Source organism: Falco cherrug, chromosome 7 (assembly GCF_023634085.1).
Source record: "Falco cherrug isolate bFalChe1 chromosome 7, bFalChe1.pri, whole genome shotgun sequence".
Lineage (NCBI taxonomy): Eukaryota > Metazoa > Chordata > Aves > Falconiformes > Falconidae > Falco > Falco cherrug.
The window spans coordinates 60,312,322-60,337,356 of record NC_073703.1 but is presented as its reverse complement, the minus strand read 5'-3'; the positions used below and the strand labels follow the sequence as shown (position 1 = coordinate 60,337,356).

Below are 25,035 nucleotides of genomic sequence, written 5' to 3'. Positions count from 1 at the left end.
ATGGAGTGAAAAATAGAATAACTTGTGTCTAACTGCAGATACATCAGAAGCTAATACCATTTAATATCTTTCTTTGACAATGCCTTACACTCTTCTCTTATCCAGGATTTAAGTACAAGGAGAAAAGCAACTAACAATTTTTTGGTGCTCAAAAAAGTGGAAACAGAGATAGCAAAAGGATAATGGTTGCATCATACTTGACCTCTATCCAAAGTAATGACAAACTTGTTGTAGGAGTCAAAAGGAAAGATGAAACATCCTGTCAAGAGATGTTTGAGGCTGATCCAGGTATCCTGGAAAAAGATGACTGAAGTTTCTTTCTTGGAAAGACAGAAAGGATCAGTGCTCTTCAAAGATCTAAAGATACTATCGTAGCAGAAAATGTGGCTGTTTCTATGCCAATATATGTGGTTCATATATTTAAGTCACAAAGCGGTGGTGGAGTGCTTTACTACACAGTAAGTTAGAAGTTAATTGACATCTCAAATATAGACCATTGTACTAGATCATCCAAAATGACAGTTTTTTTCAAAAAGATAGAAATCAATAATCAATGAGTTGAACCACTAGACCCTTTCCTGAGGGGGTTAAGGGATATAAAGTAAAGCAGAAGAACTGGAGTTGAATCCAAGTTGGATCTCAGGAGGAATCCAAGAAAGAATGTGCTGTAAAGGCAAGCATATTTTCTTCACAATAAAAAAGCTAAATAGATCATGAAAGCATCTCAGCAGGTTAACACAATACAAGCACAGAAAGAGCATTTTCAGATTCGCTTGTACTAGATTCAAAAGGTTTTTTCATCTCTTTTACAAATATTTGCAATTAGTAACAGCTCCACTGAATGTGTAACAGAGATGTAAATGTATGTTAGCCCAGCTTAAGTTAAGAGTGATGACCAGATAAATGACTAATATAAAGCATTCCAGGACCCAGAGAGTTATGATTCATGCATCTAGCTTACTGAAGCACTCATGTGAAGCTGAGCTTGCCAGGAAATTTCCCAAGGGACAACATAAGACAAGCCTTGCACTCATGCTGCATGGCTAGTTCTGAGAAAGGGCATTGCAAAACTGAGAGAAACAAGTATGTTCAAAGGATCAGTGGTGGCTAGTAAAGCTTTAAGTCATGTAGCATGAGACTGGCAGCAAACATGAAAATATCCAGGGAACAAGGCAGAGAAAAGAAACAATGCTTTGGATTGCAGAAAGAGCAGAAGCATAGACAGATTTGCAACAGGGATACAGAGCAAATGTTCACAAAAGAAAGAGACGATCTGTTTGCTGAGCAATTTTTCCCAGAAATAACATAAAAAGTCTGCTATGGCCTAGATCATCAAACCAGCTGTATCACCATGAGCCAACCAACAGTCATAGGAGAGAAATCAACATTAAACATCCAAAATCAATAGAAAACTGCATAAAAATGGAATTGGACCTCTCCTGGCTGAGGAATACAAACTATGAGAAAAAGAAAAATTGTTTGCCTTGCTGCTACATCTGGAGTTTAAAGATTATATTCAGAAATTACTATATTACAGACTTTTATCCTGAGTCTGTATCATTCACTTTTGGCTTTATGATTTGGACAAAGGAGTAGAGAGAAGCCTTCTTAAATTTGCAGATGACAACAATGCGTTTGGGGGAGATACTTCAAACACACCAGCAGACAGATTCAGAACTGAAAAAGTCACAGGCATGCTTGAGAAATGGGAGACACAATAAAATAAAATACATAAATAAAAAAAAAATCTAAAATAGACAAAGGCAAAATCCTACATGTAACATTGCACAGATAAAATGGATAAGAGAGAAGAAAAAGCCATAATGCAGCAAAGGAGTTTAGGAGTTACAGTGAATCACAAGTTGAACATGAACCAACCATCTCCTGCTATTATGAAAAGAAGAAAATACTAAACCCTGAGTGTGGCAAGACACTGGCACAGGTTACCCAGAGAAGCTGTGGATGCCCCATCCCTGGCAGAGTCCAAGGCCAGGCTGGATGGGGCTGTGAGCAACCTGGTCTAGTAGAAGGTGTCCCTGCCCATGGCAGGGGGGTTGGAACTAGATGATATTTAAGGTCCCTTCCAACCCAAACCGTCCTATGATTCTATGTATTGTTTGAAAGACATATGAAATACTTTTTCATGTCTACTCAGCCATGGTGAAGCTTCACATTGAGCCCTGTGTCCAGCCTGAGCACAATTCCAGAAGGACTCAGGTCAGCTGGAAGGAGTCCCTCAAGGAGAATTATCAGAGCACAGAAGAAATAAAAAAAGAGGATCTGTATGAGGTTGCTTTTGGGGGTTTTTGCTTAGCTGATTTTCATTAAGTTATGTAATGCAAGAGGATACAAGGATAAACAATTTAAAATATTACTAAAGTCTGAACAAAAGCATTTCCACAACACTTGCTTTTAAAGTCTTTTTCTTTTTGTCTGTAAACAGATTTAAAGGTAAGCAGGTTACAAAAGTTCTGTATTCCTAATGTGTTTGTTAAGACTTTGCTGTGTTTCTTACTACTACTCCAGATCTTTCTGAAAGCTTTTTCTTTCTATGTTGCTTTGTGAAAAATCCAAAGATATATCAAATATTTTAGAAGTATCTTCAAATACAAGTCACAATTGCGCATGCACACAGGTACGCACGCGTATAAATACACAGGAAAAAGAACACTTCCCTGTGAGTCCAGGGTCTGTACATCAAATACTTGACAGCCTCAATGACAGTCCCCCTAGGCTGACAGGCCAGATAACTGCAGATAATTGAGATTCCTTCTTGTTATTATTTTGTCTTTTTTTATAGTTGCATTAACCAGATTTTTCCCAGTCCCAAACAATCCCTAAGTGCTACAGCAATTACATGGAGAAACACAGTAGTGAAGTATTTTATGAACTACGGTTGACTCTTGCAGCTTCAAAATAGACTTTACAAAGGAGAAAAACTGAGAGGAATGCTATTCACTCACTGACTTCCATTTGGAAAGAAAACCTTTTAGTGGATGTATGAGATTGAATTATACGTACAGAATATTCACCTTTTGCAAGCAGGCACAGATCACTTCTGCTTATGCTCTGAGCCAGCCCAAAGCTGTGTGTGAATACCATCCACAGGCTCCACAGCCATTCAATTTCAGCTCATCCACTGCGCTAATACAGCCACAAGCAATTCCAGATCAGAACTGGCACCAAGTCCAGCAAGATTTGTTACGTCTGCCTGCAGAAATACCTTTCAGGCATATTTGTTAAAAGCCTACTGCACATTGTGGACATAGTCCTTTCTCTCATCAAAAGCCGGTAATGTCTACCCCAAATTTTTCAGAGAAATGATAGGACCATAAAAATCTCAAGATTGGCTCTCTATTTTGTTAGGACTGATTACAGTACAATTGCTCCATGGTTAGCACTAGTACACAGAATGGTATTTTGAGGCAGCCTACAGCTCCAGTCCTAAAATAAACACAAACAAAATACCATCATGCTGAGTATGAAGCAAGACTATGTTCACATAAACAGGCTTCAGAATGCGATTCTGAAGACAGCTCAGTCTGAAGAGATAACATTTGCCTGCTATTTTTGGAGTTTGCTTGCTGCCTTCAAAAGTATGTTTCATGTGCTGCAGCAAACCAAGCCATGCAAACGAACATACACACACAGTGCCAGACACTATTTATTTTAATTTCACCTTGAATTTAAAGATTCAACATCAAAATCTACATCTGGGATGAAGACAGAAATAATTGTTTAAAGATACTTGTGTTCAGTTGTCAGGTTGGGGGAAGGAAGATTGTTCTTTTAGTTTACACAAAACACAGATTTTTAGGGTCAAAGTGCAGTCTTGCTGTAATGCATTTTCTTGCTGGGGAAAATAAAAAGGTTGATTTACTGGCTGTGACTGTTTGAATTTTATCACTTCATATTTCTTCCCAAGAATCAGATCTGAAAAAAAATTCTACACGTTTACCATTTTGTATGTAGTCCCACCAGAGTTCAATCTTCAGCATAACCTTTACGTGACTGAAAGCCAGACGTTAGACAACCTTGCTACCTTTCTGCCTCTGTAACTTGCTTAGTTTTCAAATGAGCAGCCATGCTTATTGGGGAAAAAAATTGGGAGTTTTAGGTACTGAAGTGCATAAAAATCAATGGGAATTTTTCTGGGTACTTCTGAGATGTCCAGTCAGGTTACCGTTAGTGTTGTATTAGCTGCTCTTGAAGTGTGAACATGTTCTTTAATATGGTTATGACTGTTGAATTAAGTGATGATTAAATAATGTTGCCAATAATCTGAGAACGATGCGGTTTCTATTATCTCCCTGGAAAGGATTTATTCGCTTTTCAACACAGGCTGTCAGACATGCTACAGCAGTTACGGAAAGCCCTTTTGTTTACTCTACTAGTAGCAGAGTTGAGCAAACCACCTTTCACTGAAAAGTCTGCAATATAAAATTCATCCTACCTTGAGCTGTACTAGATGCACATCCACATGCTTGCTATCTGAGTCCTGCTGGACAGAGTAGGTCAGATCTCTGACTCTTTCAGATGTCATCCGAAGCCAGGTCTCAATTTCTGGCAAGTGGAGAACAATCTTCCAATCGGCCCCAGTGTGTAGAGGAGGAGGCTTCTCATACTGCTGGCCAGAATCGAGCTCCTTCATGACACCCTCTTCCCCATCTTGTTCTGCTGTAGGAGTCATGTTTATAAGCATGGGAGATGCATCAGACAGCACGGGATCCAGTTCTTGTGTTCTCATGGGAGAAAGTGCTACGTCCATGGCTAACATGAGAAAGTCTAAACCATAATTCTTTCCAAAATAGCTGCAAAGACAAAAAGAAAAGAGACTGCTGTTATGAGACCAAATTTTGCAACAAAAATGTTCACGAGGAATAAATGCTCATATCTGAGAGGTATCATACTTCTAGCAAATCCATACAATAACTTCAAGAATAAATAGATTTTTTCAAATTAACTTTGCATATTTGTACAAACAAGTTCTTTGTTTAAGAAAACAGCAAACTTCATTTCTTTCATTGTATACAATCACCTTGGAAATGGCAGTTTCCATTGATGAAAAATATGTGCTGATTTTCTACAACTGCAACATTGAGCACTGACAAAGTTAGCAGAACTTTGCTGAACTCTACATCTCCAATAAGACTGGTATTTGTAAACTAATACATATTAGAACATATTCCTTGGCCTGAAATGTATGACTAAACACAAAATACCTCAAGTTTTATTCAAATTTCCCAAATGTCCACTCAATTATTGATCACATAGAACAAAAATTTTGAAGGCAAATTTGAAGCAACTATTGAGGAAACTTGGGTTGATTTTCTGTAGGCAGATAGTAGGTTTTAAGTTTACATTCTTGCAGTTCCGTTAGATATGAACTGTTGCAATAAGCAATAACTATCAAAACTCAGAGATAAGAATTCCAAATGTCAAAATATGTACCCAAAATTAAAGCATCATTTTATGAGTGGCTTTATTAAATTCCAAAAGCTGTATCATCAATATAAATTTACAAGGTTCACTGGAGCAAGTAAATCAGTAAAACATGTACCTCTTTGTACCTCTTTCTCTGTACACTCTAGCTGTACAAAATACAGAAGACTGCCATAAACCCTATGCCCAAGAAATAAAAATACCTTACTTAACAGCATGCACCTGGTTTGGAGCTAAGTACCTAAAGCATTATGAAAACTTTAATTTGGTAGGAGATGTATTTTTTGCCTAATTTTGGAGATACTCAAATATGACACGTGCCTGTCGTCACTAAAACTTCACTAAACCTTATACCAGCACATACTTGCTTCTTCAATACTTTGCAACCCTAAGCTATATTCAGTAAGTTTATATTAAGAGAATCAGGAAGATTATGTCCTTTAAAGCTTTTTTTCTTTTTTTTAACCAGTGCACATTAGAAATACTTCAACTACATTTTAATAACTTTTGCTTGTATTCCTCTTCCATAATGCTAAGATTGCAAATAACTCACGCCGCTATTAATTTGGGCAACATTCCAAGTTTTTATACTTTGACTTCCTTTTCTATAAAAACTGCATTTTAGCATTTAGCATAATAGCTATAAGATTGCAGGAAAGAAAGAAATGCCTCTCACCATTAAATCAACTGCACTGACTACAGAGTTATATTCCTAAATATTTCAAGTGGAGCCTCAGCATCCAGAGGCAACTACGGCAGGCAGTGAGACTATCGAAGAAGTATCCAAACACCAGTCTACTTATCATAGCTGCGAAGGACAAGAAAAGATCACATATACTGTTAATTTGATTTTATTTCCTATCCTGCCACTACCTAGTAAATTATCTTTTGCACATCTATCACCTCCACAAAACATTATTTAAAACTGATACTAAGCTAGTAAATATTAATTTGGCACTTCAGAACAGAATTTTTTATTAGTGCAATCAATGAAAGGGAATGAAAGAATATTCCAATCATTCTCAGTGCCTGCTGCACAATTTCCAACTCTTTAGTTTGATTTTGAAGACTTCAGAATTAAATGATGTCAAATAAAAAACTGCAGCAAGACTCTGAAATTAACATTTCAGGATGCTGAAAAGTCCATCTCTTTTCACTGCCTGTTTTTCAACTTAAACTGCTACCATGGTACATATCTACAATGTACCAATGTTAGACAACTACTCAATTTGGAAACATTTTTGTCTTAGACACTGCAGATAATAGCCCCAGTTTAAAAGTATAAAAATCAACTGTTTGAACAGCCAAAACCATTTTGTTACTTTAAGCATATACTTTACATTATTTACTCCTGAAAATGAAATTTTGGTGAAGCACATGTGGTCCTTATTTGTGCATGTTTATCATTAACAAATTAAACATGCCTACCAGTAAAACAGGTGATCCTGAATCACTAATTTATAGGAAGTGCAGCACTTGCTTCATAATTTTTCCACAAAAGCTTGGCACTTTTAAACATTTTTAAACATGACTCAGCTCTTGTAGGGACATTAAAGCAATTAGCAAACAGAAATTAAAACATGCTCCTGCAGAAGCAAACAAAAGGCAGTTCATGCTGCATGCAGAGTGTAGCTCTAGCTTTGATACCCTGGGTTTGCAATAAGCAACCATTAGGAACGTGCTGACCTGTTTGTTACGATGTGCTTGACTCTACACTGGCTCTCCAGCACTACAGCTAATGCCTCCTTAATCCTAGTTGCTCTGAAAGTCAGGTCCTTTGAATCCTTTCCTTTCTGCCCGATCACAACAAGTTGCAACACTTTAAATAAGAATATGTGGAGAAACTTTAAAATAGATCATTCCACATTCTTAAAAAAAAAAAAAATCCTACAAAGGTAATAAAACACACTGCGGATACTAATTAGCAAGAACCGGGAAAGCTTTAAAAAGCTCAGAAATACTTGAAAGGAGAAACTGTTGCAGCTAGAAACAGCTGAATCCAAACACTAGGGCATAGATTCATTAAATTATTTCTTGGCAGAATAAAAAGGCATCGTCATCCAGCTACGCTGTGAGAAAGGAAAACCGAAAGGTTCTCCTGCACCTTCCGAGAAAACTGGCACTGAAGCGGCGTATTCACAGGGGTGCTCCTAAGTTCACTGGAGAACCAGTAAGCTCCACCCTGCTATCCCTCCCCCAGCTCCTCCACAACTGTGGAAAGCAACACCATTCCCCTGGCACGCCTGCACTGACCTACGAAACACACTGGCAGGGCACTGAGAGTGCAAGCTTCAGTCACCCCATGCACTGGTTATGAAAGGAAAATAGGAAAATCCCTGCCAGAGAGGTGTTTTTTACAAAGTTCTGATCTTGAAATATTTCAATAGCACACAACAAGGCCCAGCAGCAACAGCAAATGTCACAGACATACCCATTTCAAGCAATTTTGGAGTTATAAAACTTGCCAAAATACTTTGGATCAGAAGTAGGTTCTGCTTTTTTGATTTCTGAACACGTGCAAGTTAGACTTCCATACTCCTGGCTAGGTCAGCAACCTTGCAGAGGACTGCATTCATATAGTTTTGTTAAGCTACTGAAGATGACTAAATTAGCTGCTCTCTACCCCATTCTTGTATAGACACTTGCATGTATTGTCCTTTAGCTCTACCCTTTCCCCCCCAATATTTAGGATATTACTTTTGTACTGACACATGAAAGGTGGAAACAGCAAGATGGGGCATGGAAGTCCTTCTTCAGCAGTTCCACTATTTGCATAACATACCAGCAGCGACATATGAAAATTTCAGCAAAGCCAGTTTTAATTTGACATTTGAAAAAGTGTATTTAAGAACAATATTCCATGTAACAAGCTGTCATCTAGTGCATTAAAACATTCACTAAAAAAGATATGAATGGATGATCAAGTTAAACAATACTTTGGGTCATATATTGTGGTATTTGGTATTTTAACTGACTGATTTTAAATGCTGGCCTTATAATTTGTTATATTTCTAGAGTATTTTTCTTTTGCAGATTTTGCAAGATGTACAGGTAGTGAGTTGTAAACCACTACAATAAGTGTTAGAACACATATTAAAACTGAATAAATATTTTAGAGTTGCTCTTTTTACACTACTATGCAAAAATAATTCTTGAAAAGAGGTAAAGTGATTAATTTCCTTCTAAGCAGGACCTCTAGCACCACTAAAGTTCTTTATAAACATGAAAAACTAAGCTCAGCCTTGTTTTCTACATCACAAAATCCTGGTAGCATCAATGACAGTTTTAGGTTGGCAAGCAATGTTAAGTCAGACTAGCTTTCTTCTAAACCAAATCATTTCTGTACCTGGAATAGCTGTATAAACTAGAGTATTTTAAATTTGCAGGTGAACAGCTGAAAAAACATTTTCAAGTGTCCTGATCAAAGTTCATCTCTGAATATTTTAGAGCATAGCCTTGTTTTCATCATCACAGAGTGAGAGATATGATGCCATTATTTTTTCAAATTTTCAAATTACTTCTTTCTGTCACTTCTGAAGCTACTGTTGCAATCTGCTGAAAGGACTCATTTATGAACTGTACAACACAGCTGTAAGCTTGTACTCTTTCTGGTGGGAGAAAAAAACAGATTAATTGAGGGTATTTTTTGCCATGTGTTATTTCTTTGTATACAGTTCTATATTTTCATGGATGCTTGTATAAAGGTGAGAGATCCTGTGTAAGCACATGCACACATATGCTTTCTATCTTCATCTTTGGTAAGTGCATTATGCCTAACAGATGGCTGATTACCTTCCACTAATCACATAGGCAATCTCGCTTTCCCCTGGTTTTCTGCTCAGTCAGATGCTAACGCTTTTATGCAAATCGTAGAGTGTGTGTGTCAACCATAACATAGTTCATCAATTGCCACAAGCCTTGACAGACTTCTCTCACTCATTCTGCTCCCCAGTTATTCACATTTCCCTTGTTTATAAATTGCAGGCCATATTCACCCTGCCAGCTATCAGATCATCCACATTTTCCTCCAGCAGCAGTTGGTTCCTGTCAAACAAAGATTCATTAAGCATTTTAAGCCATACAGTAGCCCAAGCATTGATCAGTGGTGCAGACACTGGGTCGAGTGAATGTTAATGAGCTCTAATTTTTCTTACTGTCACATATTGTTAAAATCAGCTATAAGCACTATACAGCCACCTGTCTGTCAAGTAAACAATTCATTTCATTCTCCAAAATGGCCCCAAAACCCCAGAGAAACTCCATCATTAAATAATTATGTCTGCTTGCTGACTTTGAAATCTAATGACGTAAATTTTAACATCAATTTAACGCATTCATTGATGTTGAGGTTTCTTAAACAGATACAATGAAAATTAATATCCCACACAGCCAAGTCATACTTCAATATCTTTTCCATTTCAATAGTCTCAGAAATTCTCTGCCAAGTTTTAAGGCTCATTATATCTTTCCTTGAAAATGCACTGTACTGCATCTATGCAAAGATAAACTGTCAGTACACAAAAAAAAATGAAATACATCATGTGAGTAACTATATATAGAGCAACTTGAATTAAATAACATATTAACACTATCCATGCTGCACTGATTCTGTTGCTGATTTCCTACATAATTTAAGAAATACAATAATTTAAAAAAGCTTTCAAAGAACTGAATTATAAGAGAGCCAGTTTAGGTTTTTCTCTTCGTATCATTCATATATTTAAAAAATATCTCCTTTACAATTATACTATTATTACAGCTACAAATCTGAACAAATTGGACAGGAAGAGAAAAAAAAATAATTTAGCACTGCTGGGCCTCCTATTTGATGTCTCTAGACTCCTAGAAGGTACATCTGAGAGGAAATACAATGATGCCTGAACTCCTGCATGATGTGGACCAAAGAGCCTTGCATAGTAATGACAATATTAAGCCTGAACATAGATCCAATCATGATTAAAATTTTTAATGTGACTGACTTAAAGACCATTTAAAAGTCTACCCCCAAGGCTTTAATGGTAGCAAAGCCAGGCGACTAATAATTAACTGTGGAAATCCCACCATGAATGTTTGAGTTCCTGATTATGTCTATAAATCAGGATTTAAGACACTGCAATGACCGAACATGTTCTTTGGTATCTGCTGTTTCTCTTTCTAATAGAAGATGAGGGGCAATGTAGAACTTAAAAGGCAAGTGTTTAGCTAGAAACTGGAAATTATTGTGGAAAATCAGGGCAAGTGGAAATTCTACTGGAGGATTTAGCAAAAGATCTGTCTGAAATTGGTGGCATAGTAGGAGAGACTATGAAACACACAGACCACAAGGTCTAGGCATTATATAGTCAAGCAATCTATGAGAAGCCAAGGATGAAATAGGCAAATTGCTGATTGTGGTGTGCATAATCTTTCATTTGCAACTTCTTCAGTTCTTAGGAAAACAGTTTTTAAAGAAAGGTTCTGGGGAACCTTTCCACGTGATGTTTATACCAGGAAAATTAGTAGAAACTGTAGCAGAATGAGGCAAAACCTGAAAATGTACCATTTTTTAGAGGAAGAGACTCCACTGCTTTTGAAAAACCACACTACTGGAGTTTTCCAAACAGATCAAAAAAACCCTTTGGACAAGACGCAATGCCAAAAGCTAAAGGAATCTAAATAGCCATAGGATAAGGAGAAAGGTCCTTGAATAGACAAATAATTGAGTAAAAGCCGGAAACAGTAGCAAGAATTAGACAGTGGAATGGAGAATGAATGGAGACAAACAGAGATCACAAACAGAATTTCACAGAAACCTCTGCTAGACACTGCTTCTCAATAAACTTAAATGACCTGACAAATGGGTGAATAATCAAATTAAAATGTCTGCAGAAGGTATTGAAATATTTGGGACAAATTCAAACTCTGAGTAAATGCAGGACCTTACAAGGCTGAAAAAATGAACAATACAGTATTGGATTAAACTCACTATGAGCAAATTTGAAGTTATGTGTATGAGAAAAAACAAAAGTCTTAATTGCATTTATAGAATGGTCTCCAAGATGAATGTTACTACTCAAGAGCAACGTCTTGGAAGGAAAACTATCAAAGGTCCATAAAAATAATTGGCTTAATACACAATAGCAGTCAAAAAGAAAATCAAATGTTAGGAACATTTACCAAAGGAATAGGAAATAAAACAGAAAAAAATATATCATTACATCACAATATAAATCTATGGTACACATCCAGCATATTATGTGCAATTTTGGCCCCCTCATCACAAAGGAAATACAGGGAGATGGAAAAGGCAAAAAAGCCTTCAAAAAAGACAGCTTGAAGGACAAACAGGAATAAGTAACCACCTCTGTTCAGATCAAAACTGAGCAGGTTGAGACTTGCAGCCTTGAAAAGAGTTGAGTTAGGAGGATAGGGTGGAGGTCATAAAAAAAACACTTTAAGACCACGCTGTCCAGAAACTTTAAATGTTGCTTTCTTTCACAACCTGGGCCTCTTTGTTCTGCAAAAGAACCCCAACCTCTTATCAATGGAAGCGGTCATTATATTTCCTATGTGCTTTTTGTCCAAAGGACATTAAAGTGGTAGACAATTCCTCACAGTCTCAGTCATTTGCCAAACCGCATAATATATACCTAAAAGGGTGCTTCAGCCATTCTACTTGTTGTGGGTTTTGTGCGCAATTCTCCTAAAGAGACCTGGAAGATCCAAGCAGGACCACTTTTTCAGGTATTCCTTTCAGGAACAACTCAGCACAAAACCTTGACCTGCAAACAGCTTCCTTTTAAAGAAAACATAACTGAAAATTTCAAACAGCAGTCCTGAACTCACCTCTCTTTAAGCCCTTGGTTTATTCAGTGTCTTCAACTGCTTCAATAAACGCAAAGTCCCTGATCTAAACTAATTTCAGTATATCTACAAAGTCACAAGTATGATAATCTGTATGAATAAAAGCTTTGGGCATAAATCCAGTACACTCATTGTATCAACATTTTTCACCTGTACTGTCAAGTCCAGGAATTTCATAAACTATGGAAACTGTACAGTATTATGGCCCTACAATTCATCAGGGATTAGTACTGGAAGCAAAACAGTTCTTTTTCAGAGAGAGAGTTCACATCTCAAGATGTACCAACTGTGCCTTTACACAAGAACCAAGTTTATTCAAAAATATATCCAGTAGTTCTAGTCCAGCGTTAACTGCAATTATCCTAAAAAAACCCAACTAACCAGCCAAAAAACAAACAACACATACAAAAAAGCCCCCAAAACCCCAAAACCAACAGCCGGGGGGGGGGGGGGGGGGGGGGGGGGGGCGCAGAACAACAACAACAACCAGCCAAAACCCCCAACTATTCCTCTGAAATTAATTGAGTATTGGAACTGTCATACTGACCCTAGAAAGTCACCACGGAGAGAATGGAGTGATTCTCTGCTAAAGAAAATATGCCATACATGCTTATGTAAAAACCTAAACACTGTGATGTATACTGAAGTCTTGCCTGAAACAGTGCATAAAATTTACACACTCCCGGGTCATATCATTATGAAAAACAGGGGGAATAGCTGGAAAGGATCCTGTTAGACAACCATTATGAGGTACATCAGAAAAAAATTTACACTACAACATGTACAGACATTGAAAACAATTGTGTAGTGCTAGATTTGTAGAGGTAGAGGAGTGTATTCAAAGACTCAATCATATTGGGCTGAGTAGTTGTGTTCCCTGGCCATTTCTGACTTGGTGCAGGTTTGCACTGCAGTAAGAAACAGTGACTGAGAGATGATGTGGTGCAAAGAGATTAGCATTAACACAGACAAAGACAAATCAGCTGCTTCATATTAATTCACTTCAGCATCCTTTATTAGCTAATTACCCTACACCACCATAAGCTTTTATTCTCCTAATTTTCACTCCAGAATGTCAGCAGTACATAGAAGTCATACATAGCTGTAACTTTCATATGCTGATTCTTCAACATACCTGTGAGGGGTTGGTTGCTGGTTTTTGGTTTATGTTTTGAGGATTTTTTTATAATCTCCCTAGATAAGGCCATTTTTGTCATTCTAGTGGCCTTTCTACTGACCAAAGCATTTGCAGTCATAACATAATTTTTTCCCTTCACCAGCTACAAAAGTCAGATGGTGAAGGATGCAAAATAATTATTCTAGCAAGAGGGCAGCCCCTTGTTCCAAAATTTTTCTCCAAACACATAATATGAAACGTCTTTTAAATTGGAAGACAGCAAAATCGAGATTAGGTTTGGCTGAATACTAATCTGGATCTAAAATGGTTTTTAAGTATGCACAGAGGCTGTGAGACTTAGGTGAGAACATTCAGAACTGTTTCACAGAGGATCTGCTTATTCACTCATGAATATACTACCACAGGTCTTTGCCTACCAAATCTGACCCATGTCCAGTCAGGTGAATGAGCAGGAAGAATCCATAATTGTTTGTACGCATTTGTGCAGACACGATCTTAAACTCTTCAGTCACTGGGAAGTTTTCTCAAGAAGTTATCTGCCACCAAAATCCCAAACAGATTATTTCCACTTCCTAAACCAAAACAGTTTACAGACATGACATTTCATTTCGTATCTGTCTGCGTCACTTTCTTGAAGGGCTCGACCAAGCAAGTGGTGCACTACGTAAGGACCAACCTTTTCCAGCTCCAAGCAAGATGACTGTTAATTCTCTCTAAACACAGCTAGCTTGGTAGCTCCCTAGGAGCTGCTGCTGCTGCTGAACTAGATGGAAGTTCACTTGGTTTGCAATGCTAATTTTTTTCCAGTTGTGCATTAAAGGGAACTTCCTCATTTCAACTTCAGGACAAAACTTAAGGTCTAAATTATATTTTTAAACCTGATTTAATTGTAGCTACCTGAAAATATCTTACCAAATCATTCACAGAACCCTAGTTCACATTTGCATCTTTAATTCGGTGTTTACTTGGCAGCTGGGAAAGGATGTTTTTAACTGAAGGTTAATTGATTCTGAGATAGAAAAATCCTCACATCAAAAAATATGGGTTTTTTTACCATAAACTTGATCAGATTCAACAAAATTAAGTTAAGCTAGAAGAGGAATCCAAATGTTGATGGTTCTCAAACTTTAGGGTACAAAATGATTGCTTCAAAACTTTAACTAGCGATATTAACATAATATTTATAATATTAGTAGTTCAGCGTTAACACTGATGCTTTGGGTAGCTTTGTACAGATATTAGCTATCATACATGCTCTGGGAGAGAAACTATAGTTCTGACACGGGTTGTTCAAAGCACAATCCCTGAGGAAAAAAAAATAAAAAAACAGGAAGGAAGCACCTTTGTCCACCTAGGACAATCTTGTACAACAGAAGAATACAACTAGGAAAACAAAAACAACAACAAAAAAAAATTAAAACAAAAAAAAAACAAAAATAAAGAATGAATGAACAAAAGAAAGAAATTAAAAAACCAACCTGCCCTTTTATCCCCTTTATGTAGGTACACATCAATACCTAAGCTATTTATATTGTTAAGGGCAAACTCAAACTCTTGTAGTCTGACTGCACTCATGAAAAAAGTACTTCTGGTAAGTTTTTTTTCTAATCTGGACAGATACTGTCTTGAAAAGGCTATGAAATGCTTCACAGGAATACTACAGATTTTTGCACAAGACTCTTCCAAGGAAGCTCAGTCCTTGAAGAACACATATATCTTGGAAGGATCAGTGATAAAAGAACACAAACTTGGTTTTGAAGTGACTTCTAAATTCCAAGAGCTAAACATTTGACCAGGAAATAAAAGAAAGCAGACAGTGTTTTGAAAAGAAGCAGATAAAGCAAAAATGCAAGGACTACAGGCTGGAGATATAAGAAATAAAAAAAAGGTCAGTGGGAGCTACAAGAAAGTGAGAAGCTTACATATGGGTGCAAGACAAAAAGATGCTAGGGAATAGACTCAAAAAAGCAAGTAATCAGAGTAATAGGAAATTCCATCTAAAATACAGCTTATCTGGTGTGAAACAAGAGGAAAAGATGCAAGCAGAATTAACAGGGTATAACTATGTTCATCTATATCAGGGGTCCTCAAACTTTTTAAGCAGGGGCCCGGCGCACGGATGCAGTGCCAGGCAGTCATCTGCGGCTGTTTGGTTTCACCCCCAACCCCTGGCGGGGGGTGTGTGTGTGGGGGGGGGGGGTGTCTGTAAATACCGGGGGCTGGATTGAGGACCCTGGGGGGCCGTAGCTGGCCCGCGGGCTGTAGTTTGAGGACCCCTGATCTATATCAACATTAGAGCTTGCACTACCTTGACCACATTTAACCATGGCACCTTAATGGTACGCCAGGGCAAAATGAGGCCCTTTGCCCCCAGTGCACTGAAGAGGCTTAGCTTGCCTGAAACTGCAGGCAACAGTAACAGAACGACTGCAGGAAGAAATTGTGGCACAACAATTATATTGGAAAAAATCAGCAAGAGGGTAATACCAGAACGGATGTTTAGTAAAATATAAACATTCAGTGTCCTGCTTGACGGTACTCTTTTATTCAACATCCACATGACAAAATATCCAGACTTCAGAGCATACCACCACAAAGAACAGAATATCATCAAACAAGAAAGGAATAGGCAGGAGTTTTCACTCGTATAGCTCAAGCAGTTTATTAACATATTTTCTACAATTAACAATTCACCTTTACTGTAGAGCAAAGGAAAACTCAGCCATTGTGCCACAGTTCATGAAAAGCAATATGTTGATGCTTCCTGCCAATCAGAACAACTTTAGGAGAAAAAAATATTCCTCTTTTAATCTTGCAAGACATACTTCTCAAAGTCCCACACAATGAAGTAGTAAGATACTTTCCAATCCCCCAAATTGCACATAGGTATGAGTACAAATGTTGTTTTAAAGCTGAACTATACCTGTAATTACAAATTGTTAAGAGGGACAGAACTCTTTACTTCCTAAAGGCAAGAAGAAGGGGAAATCAGTACTATTCAGCATCATCTATAAAATTATAAGGATGTTTTCATTGTTTATATATGGCATTTTGTTATCACGGGAGGCACTGCCTATATTCTAAGGCTATATAAGGTGGACCACATGTTATTGAGACTGTACTTAAGAAATGGCCCAGGAATTCTGGAAAATATGGCTTAAGCATCAACACTGTCTGTGTGGGAGTTGGACTCTGGCTCAGCAAGGAAAGGAAAAGTTAAAGATCTAAAGTTTGAAGTTCCACTATAGGGAACAAGGACTCTGAACAGAAGTCCTACTTACTCTGGATGCTTTTTCTCTTTCTTCCTGCCTTTCCCAGTGATTTTGACTCTTGCAGGAGTGGTTCTATGATAATGACCAAAGAGTCACCCAAACACAGACTTTTTTCAGTGAGACCCAACAGATTATGATGGTGCAGATATCACCTTACAATACTCCAAAAAGACCACCCCAAAGCTGGCCAACATGCACTGAAAGAACATATATCACAGAACTAGACCATCTGCACAGTAGATTGCAACTTTTTTTTCCACAGTTGTCTGTGGGCTGGCACAGAAGAGAGGGATGGCAGTCTCCAGCTATGAAAGCTACTTGTACATGGGAATAAACAGTTATGGATGTTTCTGGTTCAGATTCTTGGACCCCAGTAACTCAGAGAGTGTTGTCTTTTTGTCTGCCCCATTATGACTGGGCTACACTCATTTCGTACAATGAGAACATACAGACAGTTATGGTTGTTCATTTGGGCTTATTATTTTTTCTTCTAATATAAAAGGTACATGTAGCACTATGCTCCAAGACTTCTCTGAATGCTTTCAAGCACAGAGAATTCTGATAGAAATGTGACCAGGGATTTATATTTTCATTTTCCAGAGCCAGAAATAATTACACTTGTCCAAATATGATCTTAAAATATAATTTGATTCATAAGAGTAGCTTGAGAACGATGGATCTTACCCTGTCTGCTGCCACCAGCAGGCGGTAAAACGTTCGCACCAGCACATTTTATGAATAAACAAGCTGCAAACCCTTGTTCTCTGCACATATATGGTGTACACTTTTGGTAAATCTGTACAACTCGGATAATTTTCTTATTATTTTCAGAATTGTACTGAACAATTCAATAATATGAATTAATAGAGATGCCATAAAACAGTACACAGGAGATCCATTAAATTTGCTATGCAGTCTAAATTTTAGACCAAGCACCTACAGAAACAGTAGGATCGTAATACATTCTGAAGAACTGAAATGCTGATATGAACTAGAATTTTTCTTTGGTTAAATTTTAAGTCAGTGTATATAATTACAGGTTATTTACGGTTCTGAGACTTTTTCATCTTGCTACCAAATACACGTACGGTATGTGAAAAAGGAAGAGTATAAATAGGCAGAACAGGAAAACAGTCATTGACCCAGAAGACCAATTGTCTGGACAATTGCAGCATTATTCTTCACGGTTTTAATCTAGATTTTCTTACTCTGTATGATAGTTTATACAAAATTTGAATGTTTATTATGATGGAATAGTACCTACTTCAAAAAATACACTTGCATCATTGTTTTGAACATATTGCTACAAGTCAAACATATCTTCATCATATGTCTGTCTTTCTTAACTCAGCAAAAGCAAACTATATAGCTAGGCAGAATTTGTTCAGAAAGCTGGGTAAACATACAGCTATGAATTATATGCATGCAGGAATGTGTTTTAAGTCTGTATTTAAGCCTGGTTTAATAAAAACTGCTTCAATGAAGTAATTTCAGTTTTATGACTAGGTCCCCTCCAAACAGAAACAACCAAGACATCAAGCACTGGCTAACTGCTTGAGCTAAGAAGCAGTGAGGAAACAATCTGCAATCAGTAAGTTATCTCTGGAGAGTTCCCAGGTGTGTTTCATTCAGAAGTTGTGGCCTACTTAAGCTGCATTCTGGTTATGTTGTTTTTCTTTCTGCATTGCCCATGAAAATTCATTTTGCTGTTTGGGAAATCAGTGTCTGAGACAAATAATTGACTGATTTAGCAGTAAGGAGAAGTGGAAGTTCAAACAAGAAGCTGAAACAAATTTGGAAGGCAGCCACTTCACAAGTCCCTGAGATTTACCTGTTTTAGGTCAGATACCAGGGCTCCAGGACAGAAAAGAAAGAAGATAAGTGGTCTACCTCATAAATTCAGAAAAGACTGTAATGAGCTTCAGTTATTCTAGAGTCTAGTAATAGAAAATGACAGAGATATTCCAGCCGCCAGAAAGCTACCAGCAGAAACAGTGGAAAAGGCTGGAAATGTCTGTGTTCCCAGCAGCTGTGGAATTATATGCTATTTATAGAGCCTGCCACAAGTGATAACATTTTTCCAGAAAAATCTCAAAATCAGTGGAAAGCTAAGAGGGAGGGAGAGATGAACAGTCAGCTGGGAAGGTAATTTTCTTTGCAGTTGCCAAAATCTGATACAATTAAGATGACATGCATGTTTTCTGCATCGCTCCTCTTCTAATTGGTAACTACACTCCTTGATGATATTTTAAACAGGAACAGATGCTTCTGTCTTAAATTTATTTTGCAAAGCAAAAGGAAAACTGTGTCATGGATGAATGGATCTGTTTGTCCTTTATGTTCAGAAAAATTGATTTTACAAGGATTACAGATCCTTCTTTGTGGAATGAAAACTATGCTATCCTATGACAGCTTAAAAACTCCTATAAAATTAGAATAGTAATTTATAATGGACAGTGTAATCAGATATTTGTATCTCCGCAGTCTGTTCTTTCATTCACTGATAAACATTTTCAGGAGGATAAAAAGCATACTATGTTATGGAACATATCATAGGAACGTAGGGCTTTTAGTAACAAGGAAAATACTTTCCTCCTCTCCAGTGCTGTCATTTACATTCTCCATTATGTAGACAAAGAGTAAGCTATGTCAGACACCTTCACTCCTCTACTGATTCTGCATTTGTTGAATAAGCAAATCACCTCCCTGTGCTTCTGTTTCCATCCTTTGATAAGCACGCTCCTCAGGCCAATAACTTTTCAGTATGCACCAGAAGTAACAAAACAGAGCCTAATTATGTCTGGGAATTTTAAGCATTAAAGGTAGTAAAAAATAACTTGCTGTGAAAAAAAGGGGAAAGCAAAGTAACAGCCAGTCTGAATGTAGGACTTGCCATCCTCCCTCCAGATAGCATCAGTATATTCTTTAGTAACAATGAGACATAGTGGTACACTTTAAGTAGAGACACCTTAATTATGAAGGGCAACCCAGTTTCACTCCCATTACATAATTAAAATGAAAGACATATTTGCTGAGCAGCAACTGTTTCCAGGGTTCTTTTCTTGGAGAAAATGATCCCTTATCACTTGCCTAAGAAGTAACATGAAGCTATGAAAAAAACAGAGTAAATACAAAGACCTGGCACAGCTCTTCCAACCTTAACTCTCCTTCTTGCCTATAATAAGACTTTTTTCTTTTTACTGCATTTAGCAATCTGAACTAAACTGGGAGTATGAATGCCCTTGTGTTCATATCACAAATTATATCTACTTTGTTAACTGGACTTATTCTTTCCTGGATGTAATCTTGGAAGCAAAATTCCAAAAGTATTACATTCCGTTTTGATTGCCATATTCAAATATTTATCAGGGCGACATTATTGTTGCTTCCTTTTCAGTTAGTATAAGACTATTAATACCTACCATGCATCAATCAACAGTTCTGGATATGCTAAAACATGGTAATATCATGAATGTTACATAAAGTCTGTGTGAAGATTCAAAGTAGGTTTTTCAAATGTACGTTTATGGCATGCAGTTCTTCAGAGATTATTTGTGGGAAGTGCTTTAAAAGGAGGAAAGTATAGCTATTAAGCACATTTAATATTCTTATACAAGATGTTATATTTGGTTACAACAGAGAAAGGTTGCTGATGAAATTTGCTAAAATCTTCATTATGAGAAAATAGCTAGGATTTCAAAGAAATAAAAATTACCTAAATTTATGATAGAATAATACTAATTTCATTTATGACCTATAAATTTATATTTATATGTGTATTTATTTGTGCTTGTAAATTGCAAGTTCAATATTAATGATAGTTTTTGACCAAAAATGCATATACAATGCATTTTAAAATTAACTATACTATCACAGTCTTGCAATAAGTGTAACAAGTGAAACCACAGGAAAAGCTGTACATTTACCAAGAACTGGAGAATGAAATTGGAGGAAAAAGGATTCTTGTCTCTTCCATTTCGTTACATGGGCTCACGCTTAGATCCAGTCTCGAAATGTATTAGTGCACAGCCCCCATAAAAACAGCATACCTGCATCTAAACTGAACGCAAAGTGTTTTCCCCATAGGTATGATCACATCTGTGTTCAGATTAGTATTTTTGAGTCTTTATAATTTTAACAACTCTTGACTCAAGCTTTTCTTCATGTTCATTTCCCCTCAATATTTTCATAATTTTCTTTATCTGGCTTACTGAGAACTTTGGTCTACATCAAAACCATTCTAGAGAAATACCAAATCCTGTGCTTAACTGAATTTTGTAAATTGTCCAGCTAAAGTAATGTGTGAACATCTGGTTATGTGCCTAAGATCTTGGTTGTGTCAAAGCATTTTTATAAATAAAGGCAGCACTTTATAGCTTAAGGCAGCACTAGCCTTATTGCTGCCTTTTATACTCAAAAGATTTTACTGTCAAGTGAGCAGAATTAGACCCATATTGGGTATTTTTGAGAATGTCATCTCACATTTTCTGTAGCCACAGGTATACCCACAATGATCCAATACCCTCAAAAAGGCTAATCACTAGATTTATTACACAAATCATTCTGTGTTTGTGCTTGACCTTCTAAAGAATTTCTGAAAACAATCCCACTCACTTATAATGGAACTGATTGGGGGGGACTGAACTAAGTGAGTATAGTATATATTGCTTTATACAAAAACTAATAAAAATCCACGGTAGTAAAACTCGCACAGGCCTTTTACAAGTTTGTTACAAGGAAATTGAGATGTTTCCTTCTTTGTAGTACCAAGAAAGTACCAGAACTGCACTATCATTTCTAGATTTTCTTGATACTGTAATTCGCTCATGTTCACTGCTCTGTCATTTTCAGCCATTCCATGATCCTGCATTTTTTTCCTCTCCTAGTTCCTTTGAAGAGCATATAATGTAATACTGTTATGATCCTTGAGGGGGAAATGACACTTGATACTAAAATGCAGGTGAATAATGGTATCACATGCTAGTTTGTTTAACATTGTTTTATATAGGCTATAAAAATATACCTAACTAAAAAGTAGTTATAACCTCCTGTTCAGTAACTCAGTGAGAAATTTTTCTAGAGTTGCTTGCTAGATAAAAGGAAGGTCTCTAAGAGTATGACAGTAAGTAACTGAAAAATGGGTCAGTCATTGAGCATGAGAAAAATGAGTAAAAACATGAGTGAGTCTCAGAAGAGGCTCTAACAGTCATTTCACAAAGAGTTTTTAATTCGAAAGGGAATCAGTTAATTTTCATAGCAATAAACTACCATATTTAGAAAGCATACCAGATGTGTAAAGTTTCAACCCACATACATAAACTTATTTTGTTTGTAATTAATTTGAAAATTCTCCATGTGATTTCACACAAGCTCAAGCATTCCTATGCTTGCAACAGTGACATCAACAATTTGATTAGACGGTTTGCAGTCCCATTAAACATCTATGACTAAAGAGCTTTCTAACCCTTCCTTTGTTGTGATGCTCATTCCTATTTGAATTAATATCTCACTCCTAAAATTAGTTTATCACCATTTCTTCTCAAACTCGCCTACAAAACAACCTCATATCCAATAATTCTTAAGTTGCAACCATTTTCCCTACCTAGATATGGAAGACCTCAACTCATTTGTTCAAACACCAGCACCTAGGACTATACCCTTTCAATATTTAAGATACTTGCGTGGGCTAGTAGCTATGATACAGGAGCTATGGGAAAACTGTAAACTTCCAGCTGGAAGCCAGGCAGAATATTCTAGGATGGTGCAGCTCTAACCTTGGAGACAGTCCCACTCCACCAGACCTTTACAATCCATGTTGCAATTATATTTCCTTTCTCACACCAAGTATGAATGGCACACGTGCCAGAATCAAGCCTTGCACAACTCGCCAGAAGCAGCGTTACATGCCAGGAGAGCAAGTACCGTGCCCTTGCCTGCTGAGATCCCCCCAAGCAAAAAGCTTTGAGCTAGAACTGCTCTGGGGCATCTCATATCCCTATTGCCAACTGAATCAAAACCAAACAGTCCATTTTATGGTTGGCCCACATCATCTCCCTAACAATTCTCATTAAAGCATGTTTTCATCTGCTCGTCTACCTTTGGCCACTAATTCTGTTCAAAGTACATGCCCTAACTGAATCACACTCTAGGGCCCCACAGCATTATGTCCTGGATTTTATCCTGAGTCTCTTTCTACTCAGGACAAATGAGAATCTTCCTTGTAAATTGTATGTCCACCTGGAAATCTTCTTCATCAAAACTTTGGAGGATTATTTTTTTCAGCAGTCTACGAGGAAGACATATTTCTCTGAAATACTGTATTTGTAACAATGAAATATTCTGCCCTAATGGACAAGCTCACTTTAGAGAAATTTGGTCATATTTCAGCTGTCAATCTTGAATTTCTTATTCTCTATCATTGCTTTCATTTTTTGTTAAGGGATTTTCTGCCTCTTCAAAACAGATGCGTTACTATGTTTGTAGTATTGCATACCCGATTGCATATACTATATATTAAAGGCCAAAATGAACACAGAAAAAAACCTAAATTTTCAACTAAATTCAGTCTGAAATATTGTTCAAAAAGATGAAGAGTACAGTAGAATGTGTTGGAAATTGAGTAATACATTTTGAAATAAACTTCAGAAGATTTCCTTTGCATTACAAAGCTGTTGAATATACTGTCAAGACCATTTTCATGATGCCTTCAGTACCTTTTCCTTGAATAGCAAAAGCTTCCAGATGAGTTACATGCTGATCCTGGGAAGAAAGTGAGTCATCAGTGGAAAGAAAGAATGTTCAAGAGAAGTGAGGGAACTAATTCTGCTGCTGTTAAAAACACAAGGCAGAAAGGAGAACGCAAAAGTATTTGAGAATGAGAACTTCCAACTGGTAAATTACAAGAGTACTTTTGAAATTATTTTAATTACAAATATTATGTTGACATCACACTGTTTGGGTTCACTACATCCTGGTTTTTCCTTAATTAAATAACAACATAAACTGAATGCAATTGAATAGTTACCATACGAAAATGCCCCAAGTTTCAGCTTACTACTTCATCAGTAAGAAACTGTCATACAACGCTGTGGAGTCTCATCCCATATATCAAAAAGTAATTCTAAATGCCAAGACACGCAAGACATGCAATTCTTTTCAAGGGAATATTCTCACTGAATATTCCGAAATCTGGAATAATCCACTTGGATAGTTTATACAACACTGTGCAACAGAAACACATAATGAAATACAAAGATGTAATGAACTATTAGAACTTTATTGTAGTGTGTAGGAGTATCTGCATGAACACTGCTATATGAACATCACCTAATCTTCATTCTTTAAATAGAAATAGACATTAAACAATCAGAAGGATGTAGCAGTGCCAAAGGAAGAGGTGAACTTTGGCATTTGCTATTGCTCCCTGTAGGAGTTTTAATGCATATCTTGTTTCAAGTATCTATCTTTGTGAAAGCATCTTTTTGCATTAACATAGCACAGTAGCAATTAGCATTCTCTTCTGTAACACTAATGACCCCAGTTTATCCTGATGTTACCAAACAGCTTCAGTCAGAACAGAAACCAGAACAGAAACTACCAGAGAACAGAGGTAAAGGACAGTACAGAATATTAACTTTAAAATTAACTGAAACAGTGGCTCTTCAGAGTAACACACAGTGACAGTCTTTGCCATCGCTCTGCTTCCCTGAATTCCTTTCTGGTTGAACAAATGTAGTCATCTTTAAAAGACACAAGTAAAACAGGCTTGGGGATAGGAAATACATTTCTCCAGTGGGGAAAGAAGGAACAAGCTCAAATAATGCAAGTTTTCCCATAACAACCTATCCACTTTCTGAGCTGATTGCTTCTATTCAGGCACATAGGCAGAGTTTCCGTGACAAGAGTTGAGGGCCTGTTAACCCCAAAGTCATCCTAACAGTGAGGAGAGGTAAACACTGATAAAGCACATAGGGTTTTTTCAATAGAAATAAAGTATATATCAAAAAGACTTAAGAAGCTGGTGGCAAGCTGAGGGATCTTGGAAAGAAGCATTTGGTGGCCAATCAAACAAGGCTGTTTTGAGTGAGATTCCACAGGGATTAGAGAGGCCAAATGCTTTTTGACGTTTCCACCAGTAATCTAGAGGCAAATATAAAAACACTACTCATAATGTTTGCAGCTAGGCAGACTACTGGAAACCTAAGAATGACTGGTCCAAGCCTGTTACAGCAAGAAACCTCCCCTGCTTTTCCAGAGGAGCCCCACTGGTGGCTAAGATCATGCTTTTTTGAACACTAGCCCAATAAATAAAACACATTTTAATCTAAGCAAATGCTGAGT

At 37.1% G+C, this 25,035-nt stretch overlaps 1 protein-coding gene across 2 annotated transcripts in view; it reads right to left on the bottom strand.

Moving 5' to 3' along the window:
• Positions 1-25,035, bottom strand: part of AKAP6 (A-kinase anchoring protein 6) — a 287,337-nt gene that overhangs the window by 229,738 nt on the left and 32,564 nt on the right. For both annotated transcript variants that reach the window (XM_027812532.2, XM_027812533.2), the window contains exon 2: positions 4,454-4,811. In XM_027812532.2, the coding sequence (XP_027668333.1) occupies positions 4,454-4,777 (324 nt within the window). In that variant the 5' untranslated portion in view covers positions 4,778-4,811. The remainder of the gene's footprint in view (positions 1-4,453; positions 4,812-25,035) is intronic.